Source organism: Malania oleifera, chromosome 8, assembly GCF_029873635.1.
Source record: "Malania oleifera isolate guangnan ecotype guangnan chromosome 8, ASM2987363v1, whole genome shotgun sequence".
NCBI lineage: Eukaryota > Viridiplantae > Streptophyta > Magnoliopsida > Santalales > Ximeniaceae > Malania > Malania oleifera.
Genome location: NC_080424.1, coordinates 78445130 through 78455460, shown reverse-complemented (window position 1 = coordinate 78455460; position 10331 = coordinate 78445130). Strand labels below are relative to the sequence as shown.

At 36.7% G+C, this 10331-nt stretch overlaps 1 protein-coding gene across 1 annotated transcript; it reads right to left on the bottom strand.

Moving 5' to 3' along the window:
- Positions 1–6178: 6178 nt before the first annotated feature.
- On the bottom strand, positions 6179–6790 carry LOC131162748 (uncharacterized mitochondrial protein AtMg01250-like). The gene has a single exon (XM_058119354.1). It carries the CDS (start codon positions 6788–6790, stop codon positions 6179–6181), a length of 612 nt encoding a protein of 203 aa, XP_057975337.1.
- Between the last annotated feature and the right edge of the window lie 3541 nt (positions 6791–10331).

The window sequence follows — 10331 nt, the reverse complement described above, 5'->3', positions numbered from 1 at the left end:
GCTACAGTTCCGGCGCTGCCGCTGCAGCAGCAGCTGCTGTAAACTGCTGCTGGCCTTGAAATTTTGTTGTGCGGTTGTGAATAACAGCTGAATTTCTGCTGCAAACTGGGAGAGGAACAGCCGCGTGGTGGAGCTGCTGCTGCTGCTACGTCTTCTTCTTCCTCTGCTCCGCTCCCTGCTCAGCTCCTTGCTTTTCCTCTTCTTCTTCTCTCCAATTTATAGGCATTCAAAATCTAGCGGCTAGTGTGGCTCCATGTGCAAGCATGCAGAATTCCGAAAAGCTTGTTTAAGTGCGTCTGGTTTGCAGCAGAATTCTTGTGCGGCTTCATGTTTTCCTGCATTTTATTTTATTTCAATATTTTATTTATTTATTTTATATATATATATATATATATATATATATTTTGCATTCCAAATTTTTTTGGTATTTTTTCTGATATACTTTTTTTTAATATATTCTTCTGATGTATTTTCCCTTTTTTCTATTTTTCTTTCACGGTAAATGTATACATGGTGTATAATAATAATAATAATAATAATAATAATGCATTTTCTTTGTATTTATTTATGTATTTATATATTTTTATTATTATTTTTTTGTTGTAAACATATTAATAAATATTTACTTTGTTATAATTGGATTCTGAACAAAATTCGGGTGTCAACATGGTGTAATTCCATGTTTGTTACCAAACATTGAAATGTGAATGATCATTCCACTCCATTCCATTTCAATTCTCATCTCATTCTCAAACATAGCGTAAAGGTTTAGCTTAGTAATAGAATCAAATGACAAAATGAGGTTAAATTGAGTTTGAGGACTATAAGTCTAGTACACATTATTTTAATGACTATAAGTCTAGTACACATTATTTTAAGATTTATATTTAGAAACATAACAAAATTTTTAATTAAGGAAGAAAAAACAATAATATTCTCATAACTTCTTTTATCAATTATGATGACATATGTTAGAAATACATTTCTATTCCTCATTTTTCAATTTTGATCTCATTTAAATTCCTTCAATTAGCATTAATTTTGAATATGCATAGCCAACATAAAATCTAAAGCTAGCTAATCTCAAAGAATAATCCATTTTAAAATTTATTATTACAAAATTTCGCTTCACCTGTGATGTATTTGTCTCACTAATTTTGATTTATTAGTTCTTTAATTTTCTATTTTGTTTAATTTTTTATTCAAATGCCGTCTTGAGGCTTGGGCCCCCAACTCACCTAGTTGTTGGGCTCAACGAAACGGATCCCTTCCTTGGGCTGCATGGACGAGTGGCCCAAAATGATTTCTTCTTCTCCTCCCCCTCCTTCTTCTTCTTCTTCTTCTTCTTCTTCTTCTTCTTCTTCATCTTCTTCTTCTTTATTTTTAATGTGACTTATTCTCCCTAATAAGTTCTTCTGCTCTCGCAGTCCACCAGTGGTGATGGAAAGATGAGAGGAAGCTGTGGCAACCGCTGGCGACAGCAGCCGAGGAGCCGCGTGCGACGGAGCAGAGCTCGAATCTTTTTCAACTCCGCACCTTGTTTTGTTTTCTCATAGGGGAAAAAAATGGATCAGATCTCTTTCTAGTTTCTCCGATTGTGGATCTGATCGTCCATGGTGGCGTACATTGGTGTTCGGTTACTGCTTCTAGTTCAACTTTTGCTCTTTATTTTTATAATATCTTTTCGAATCCTGGATCTGGCGCTCCCTTCCTGAATCCTGCCTTTTGGGATCTCTTCCTTTCGGTTGTGATTGGATTGTGGGAATATGGTTGAAAATTTTTAATAAATTTAAGTTTTTCAGCAGTCTGAACGAAAATCCGAATCCGCACCAATTAATTTTTTTCAAACTCTGTTGAAAAACTTATATATATTAATTTCATGCAGTTTTTTTTTTGTTGTAGTAATTAAATCTAAAAATATGAGCAAATTTTAATAAAATTGTTTAGGTAAATAAAATGTCGAAGTAATATTAAATGTACGTTGATAATTTCATTTGTGAAATTTGTCTCATATTAGAAAAAGTGAATATTTGATAGGTGCTTATATAATGATGTAACCCAAACCTTAATAGACTTAAACTTTTGGGTCAAATTGACACTCACTCATACACACCTATGGACTTATCCGGTGCTAACAAATAGTATCAGAGCCGACGATTCATAACTCTAGGTGTGAAAGTATGTAACTGAGGTTAAGAAAGATCATCTAAGTCTGCTAATATGGATCTAAATCGGGTCAAGATGTGAGAGATATGATTGGTTTAGAAGTGTCATTTGAAATACAATCCGAGACATGTATTGTGGCCCACTTGAGCGAATTGTTGGAGAATTTGAAGATGACTTCCGTTCAAGGAGGAGCGCAGCAGTTTGTTCCACATTAGAAAAAATAAGTATTTGATAGGTGCTTATATACATGGTGTAGACCAAGACCTAATAGGCTTAAGTTTTTAGGTCAAGTTGGCATTCACCTATGTGTATCAAGAACACCTATAGACTCCTCTGGTGTTAACAAAATGTTGTAGCACTATTATTTTTAAAAAGACTATTGTTTAAAAAAAAAAAATCTCAAAATGTTTTATTGATCATGAAACAATTATGACTACAAGTGATAATTACTATGAAATAATTTTCATTACTATATATGGACTCCACATAAGCTAATTAATCTCCAAGGACAGAAGAGTCTTCCATTAACTTTAATTATCCAATTACAACCATTAAATTAGTTTAGATGACAATTTTAATTGAATAAAACTAAAAAGTACTAGTCTTTAATTGTAGAAGTATATGGACTAAAATTAATTTTAATTAAAGTATAAAGACTAACTTATCATTTCACTCAACTAGAAAAATTTGTATTTTAACTTAAGCTCATTAAAGATTGAAAAAAAACTTGTGAAGAACGCTTGCTAATTACATAATTATATATTGATGTTTGAATCTATTAAAGTGGTTTGAGACCTACATTACTAAGACACACGGCAAATCATATTTTTCACTTGTATGGATTTAAGTACTACCGTGACATCTTATGATTGACAAATTCTAAATATTATGTGAAAAAATAATTTCTTACAAATCTTTATTCAATGTAATGATGGATTGAAGAAATATATTAATAAGGAATGCATAAATTGTACTCTGCAAAATCATACTTACTTCAAGGCATCCTAAAAGCTTTGCTAATATTCGCCCTTGCCTGATGTCACGTTTTCTAAAAGATCATTTTTAAAAATCCTTAAAAAAGGAAGTTGAATTTACAATTAGATTGATATTGTTGTGGTTAATTGCTTACTTTTTATTTTTGAAACATAGAAAATAAGCTCATTATATATCTTGAAAAGTATACATACATAAAGATTGGTGCAAATAGGTTTTTTTTTTTTTTTTAAGTAAAATCAATACCTAAATCATTTGTCCATATCCATTGTATTGCATTTAAGGATTTCTTATTGAATGCTCTATGATATTTTTTCATAAATGTTATTAATTTGTGCCACTTAATAGTAGCAAATATAGAAGGATAATGAAGAAGACAATTCACTAATGAAAAATAGAAGTTCATGTTTCGAATACATACCTCTATTTTAGGATCAACATTTACTAGGTTGTTTCATTCATTCATAGCAAAAAAAATAATTAATCAGGCTATTGCAAATGGATAGATTATTATAACGTTCAAATACATACAATGCAAATAAAATTGGAGATGGAAGTAACTTGTTTCTTAGTTAAAAACTTCAATATGTAACAAATATTAACTTTCGAATGGCTCTATGAAGATACTACTACATATAACCGGAGAATCTTAAACCATCATCATAGTCAAGTAATTCATTCATTTCTAAAATAAATTCACAAAAATTTAAAAAATAAAATCAAAAGACAAAGAAATAGTCATTATCAAACAAAAAAAAAAAATCATATATTAATTTAAAACTTGAAGAATTAAAACCTCCTCACCGTCCTCATTCATGTTTGGGAAGATTAATAATAAAAATTATTAGATTAGACAACCTAACTATGCATGTTTGGAAAGATTCACAAGAAAAATTATTAGATTGGACAGATTAATTATGTCATATTTTAGACAACTGATCATATCCCTAGATTTTAAATGATTTTGATTGAAAAAATAATTATTATTATTATTTTGAGAGTTGGAATTTGTGTATTCCCAAAAGGGGGTGAATTGGGTATTAAAAATTTATTCATAAGTTTATCCAAATCAGCAGCAGTAATGCACAACCTAGGGTCCTTTGATTAAAACGAGTTTGAGCTCAAAATTGTTGGCATTAATAGTCTGGCGTCTTATACCCGAGTAGTTTTCATAAACAAATTCACCATATTTTTGTTTCTCTAGAGAATAAAAGAGAAATCAACACCACGTGCGCACCGTCATAATGCTCCGCGAATACCACGAGCACCGCCGTCGTGCGCTGCCTTCTTGTTCCTCCATAGATTTGTTCTTTCTTTTATGCCGCCAACGGCACCCACGCTGCCGTGTGTTGTTTTTCAATTCCGCGTAGCCTACCTCAAAGCCAAAAAAAATAAGCCTGCTGTAGCTGCTGCCTCTCGGCCTCCTGTGCGTGTGCCTCCCTGAATAAATTCTCTCCTTTTGTCTCCCACAAAGAAGCCCTCAAAAGAGTACCTCCCAGCCCCCTATTCGGCCTCCCCCAAAAAAAAAAAAAAATAGAATAGTCCAGAACCCTACTTTTTTCCCTTCACCACCGACCTCTTCTGCGTGTAAAAAAAAAAAGACCTCCCTTTATTCCCTCAAAGGAGAACCCTAAAAGCCTCCTGTTACCCGAACTGCCCCCCAGCGCATACACGATGCGCAACTCAAAGAAGCCCAGCTCACTGTTTTCTCCATTTCACGCACGGGTCTTCATAGGCGGGTCACATCAAGCCCATCTCCTCCCCCCCTTTTTTTTTTTTCATTTAAGCCTTTCAAAGCCCACAATTGTTGACTTTTCAAAATTAACTTTCCAATCCAAAGCCACTATTTTTGACTTTTCAACATTTTTCTTCCTATCTCAAGTCACCCACAATACCCAGCCATCTCTTGTTTTGCATGGCACTATTCACGTGCTAATTTTTCTTCTTCTTTATTCTTTTTTTTTTTTTTTTGGATCAAAATGGGGTAAAATATATTGATCAAAAGTACACTTACAAATACACTGGACATTCCTAGGGCCAAACAATATACATCAAAATCGGGCATAATCGGGGACCAGATATGGCCAATCCTAGATACTTGCTATAGCACTCCAAAACCTCATTACAAGTCAATCAAACAAGATACATATCAAATTTAGTAAAAACAACCCTATACACATTTTTTTTTTTTTTTATCACATTAACCAATTCTATAGGGGAGATAACATGATTTTCAAATCTACATCTATTTCTAAAGTGTCAAATAAAGTACACCGTCGTAGCAAGAGCAATTCTTTTTCCCGCCGCATGGACACCATTTCCTTTCACCTCTTTATGTATCCATTTGGTAGCAGCCTTAATGGTAGACATAGTTCGCCTAAGGCCCAACCACCCTTTAATTTCTCTCCACACTTCTTCCAAAATTTTGCATTTGAAGAACAAGTGATCCTGAGTCTCCAACTCATCCTTACAAAACACACATCTCAGCTTAATTCCTTCCACATGCAGTTTATCACAAGTAGGAAGTTTTCCTTTAACTCCAAGTCATACGAAAAAGGCATGTTTAGGTAAGCTCCCATTGAACCAAACCCCTTTCACCCATGGAGCTCTTTCGTTTTTTTTTTTCCTCCAGAACTCATATATTTGTTTGGCTTTATTTCCCCATTTGTTCATCAACTCAATAGCAAGATCAGCACTACCAGCTCTCAGTACAATGTGGTTTTTCAACTCCACTAACTTCTTGAAGAGGCATTAATCTCCCTTGTTTGGAGAAGCATCCCATATTTCGGATTCCTTTAGGTAGTAGTGGTGGACTTATTTTGTCCACAAGCTATCCTTTTTTGAGTGAATATTCCAAAGAGTCTTTGTTAAGAGGGTGTTGTTCCAATTTTTTAAATCTAGGATACCCAAACCACCTTCAGTTTTCGGCACACAAACCTCCTTCCAGGCCACAAGAGATCTTTTTTTTTACCACCCCATAAGAAAACTCTGCAAAGTTTAACTACATGATTCAAAATATTCAGAGGAATCGGAATATCGCAAGCCAAAAGCATTCCATGCCCTGCACAACTGAATTAATAATCTTAAGCCTGCCAGCATAAGATAACGTGTGACTTGGCCAACACCTGAGCAAATTGGATATGTTGTCGATGAGGGGTCTATAGTGAACTGAATTCAGCCTTGTAGACAGCAGAGGAATTCCCAAGTATCTAAAAGGAAAATCCCCCAATTTCATACTAGAAAACCTCAGCACCTCATCCAGATCCGAGCCTTTCATCCCTGCTAGGTAGAGATTTGATTTATTTAGATTGACTGTCAACCCTGAGCAGCAGGAAAATTCATTGAGGCAGTTCAACAGATAATTGATAGAAGCAAGATCCCCACGAGAGAACATCATTAAATCATCTACGAAGGCCAGATGAGTTATCCCCAAACTTTCACATTTCGGGTGGAATTTAAAGTCATTCTTATTCTGTATGGAGCGAATAAGCCTCGATAGGTATTCAACGCACAGCACAAACAGTAGGGGAGACAGGGGATCCCCTTGTCTCAAGCCTTTCCTCCCAAGGAAGAAGCCCTTGAACCTCTTATTCAACACAATAGAGTACGAAGCAGTTGTCACACACTCCATAATCCAGGTTATCATAATCTGTGGGAATTCCAACAGCTCCAGTAATTCTTTAAGGAAGCCCTAAGAAACTGAATCATAAGCTTTCTTCAAATCCACTTTGATCATACATCGTGGAGAAACTCTTTTTCTAGCATAACCCCTAACCAGTTCTTGAACAAGGTATATATTTTCTATCATACATCTCTGATTAATGAATACAACTTGTGCAGGGCAAATCAAATCATCAAGAGCAGGTTTTAATCTTGCAGCAATAAGTTTCGATATAACCTTATAAATAACATTGCAATAGGAGATTGGTCTGAAATCACTTACAGAATTCGCATGGTTGAGTTTCGGGATCAAGGCAATGCAAGTGTGGTTTAACTGCTCCAAAAGTCTTCCATTCAGGAAAAATTCCTTAACAGCATTAATAAAGTCAAGCCCAACAATGTTCCAAGCCTTTTTGAATAACCCCAAAGAGAACCCATCAGGACCAAGAGACTTATCCTCACCAATCCCAAACAGAGCCTCTTTAATTTCCTCATCAAAAGGGACCATGATCATATTATTTTTCCTAGCATCACTGAGGGCAGGGCCTCTTTTTATTACCTGTATATTAATTCTTGAACATTCATTCTCAGAACCCAGCAGTTGATTAAAGTAGGAAACAAACTCATTTGCCACCTCATCATAAGATTTAGTATTTTCTCCATTTTGCTTCATGATAGACGTGATGTGATTCCTGTTTTTGTTTCTTTTCAGTATTGCATAAAAGAAGGAGGATCCTCTGTCACTGAACTTTAAGTATTTACTCTTGGCCATCTGGGAAAGGAACAATCTGTTTGCCTCCCCTAATTTTTCTGTTATGACTCTTTTAGATCTCATCACCTTTTTCAATTCTTCACAGTCAAGGGCATCATGTAACTTCTCTTGGGCCTCCACAAGGTCATCACAAGCTTTCTGTGCATGAGATGAGATATGTGAGAAGTGCAAGGCATTAAGAGTACATAAAGGCTTCTTAAGCATCTGTAGTTTCCGAGTGAGGCAGAACTGACAACTCCCCACAAAATCCATCTACCAACCCACCTTAACCTTATCCTGAAAGTCAGGATGAGTAGCCCACATATTGAAAAATTTAAAAGGAGGCCTGCCCAACTCCGGATCAGAAAACAAAGAGACAAGAGCAGTAGAGTGGTCAGAAATACAACCAGGAAATTGGAAATTAGCATGCACTTTCCAATCAGTAAGGAACCAGTCTTGGTTAATCATAACTCTATCTAGCTTACACCAAATCGAGCCATTTTTCCAGGTAAGGTGGCAACCCGAGGAATTAACATCTGATAATCCCGCAACATTAAAGCAATCGCTCATATCCTTCAGTTCATATTCAGATACAGGCACTCCGTTTCATTTTTCTTCATTGCTCCACACACTATTGACGTCACCCAAAAGAAGCCAAGCACCAGGACCAGAGCAACTTGTCTGAATGATATCTTCCCACAACACTCTTCTTCCCACAAGGGAATTTAGGCCATATACAAAACTAATTAACTTCTCATTTGCTGTCACCCTACACTTCACCAAACAGTGAACAATCTGAGCACTCAAATGGTGGACCTGCAAGTCAACCTGGAGGGGGTTCCACGGGACAACAATTCTCCCACCCCGATGACACTCAAAGTTGTTAACTTGCACCCATTTACTAAACTTTTTTTCCATCATTGTTTCCAGTTTTTCCTTTGACATCTTTGTTTCCAAAATTCCCATCATATCGATTCTATTTATTCTAATGAGATCTTCTATCCCTTTTTGCTTCAGGGGCCTATTTAGTCCCCTGATATTCCATACGACTACCTTCATTTGGATATAGAGGGCCCTGGCCCTCCTTTGTTGTTTGGTTGTGTCTGTCCACCTCCTTTTTTACCAGATTTCTTGGACTGTCCACTAATAAATCCATTAATCACTCCTTTACAGATCGAACAAAAGATGCCACCCCTGCCATAACCAACAGCTTTCAATGCACATACCATCTACTGGGGTTCATCTTGACAAGGATCAAGAGCTCGAACAGAATTATTAGTCACTCCACCAACCCTCCCATCTGGTATCTCAAGGGAACAAACAACATCAGTCACATTTTTCTCTTCATCATCACAAGGGATAGCCTTAATACACTCCTATATCTTACCATTGGATTTACTACCATCCATTTTCTTCATCTGTGATTCCAAACCATCAGCCACAACCAGATTGTTGGAGTGACATTCAAACACTGTTTCATGGAACAGATCACACACCTTGCTACTTTGGTGAACAAAATGCACTAACCCCATAGGCCCGCAGCTTGATGGCACATGGGATTGACAAAAAGGATCCACAACAAAACCAGACCTCCTTTGAACAGATAAGTCATCACCATCTTTTACCATTTCGTCAATCGCCATATTTTCCCCCTTCACATTACCCTTCATCTCAGTAGGCACTGCAACAGATTTCTGATATTCACCTGCTTTAGCACCTACAACTTTACCTTTCTCGAGACCACAAAAGTTGACAGTGTGGCCAATATGTTTACGTAAAGTACAGAACCTTGGAAGGTTTTTGTATACAACCTCCTGTTCCATCACTTTATCATCAGGAAGGAAAACCTTCACTGAGTTTTTTTATGTCTTTCGCGACATCCATCTCCACCAGCACACAAGCATAGGAGATCCTGGCCTTCATAATTGTAAGCTTATCAGAACATAACGGCCTTCCCAATTCAGAACAAATCCTCCCCAGGGCCATGGTATTCCACATTTTTAAAGGAAGATTCTTAACTTCACCCAAACCGTTAAAATTGTCCTGTGTTCAGAGTCAAATTGGAACTGCTTAGGCATCTTCTTCATAAAAAGGGTACTGCCACGAATGGTGTAGGGAGCCTTCTGTAGAACAGCTTCAAGTTCATCCTTAATCAGGAACTTGAAGACCACCCAGCCATCTTCGTGCCTAATGTAAGTGACCTTTAAATTCCAGGAGTTAACCACAACATTGATCTCTACCCTTCCAGGAGTTTTCCCAACAAAATATCCTACCAGGCACTTTCCATACGAATCTTTTGGTCTCGAAAGATTAGAAATCTCCAATCTAACTCCTCCCCCATCGGAATGGAATTTTGGAATAGCAGTACAGCAGCTAGGGTTCCTGTTATTCGCAAAAAGATCCGACCACGGGACCCTTTTATTGTTCCCAACAATCATTCTCTCCTTCTGACCCTTCATCTCATAATTATCCTCCTCCTTCCCATTTTCTGTATCAATAGGAACATTCATAGCTTCATTTTCAAATTTCGACTCCTCCAAATCAGCCCAAAGTTCTTTCTTTTCAGGAACATTTTCATTTACGTTGTTCTCCGCGGATTGTTCACTGCTCACCAATCCCAGCAAATCCAAAATCCGCTCATTCAACACCATCTGAGTGGAATGAGCCTTCCCAGTAGACAGATTAAGAGTATCCCGCCCCCCCCTGAGGACATGCATGCACTTCTTTACTGCTCTGAAGCATATCAAGGAGAGATGTGGGA

Coding starts and splice junctions, on each gene's coding strand:
- LOC131162748 (XM_058119354.1), bottom strand. CDS start 6,790: ATGGAGTGTGTGACAACTGCTTCGTACTCTATTGTGTTGAATAAGAGG.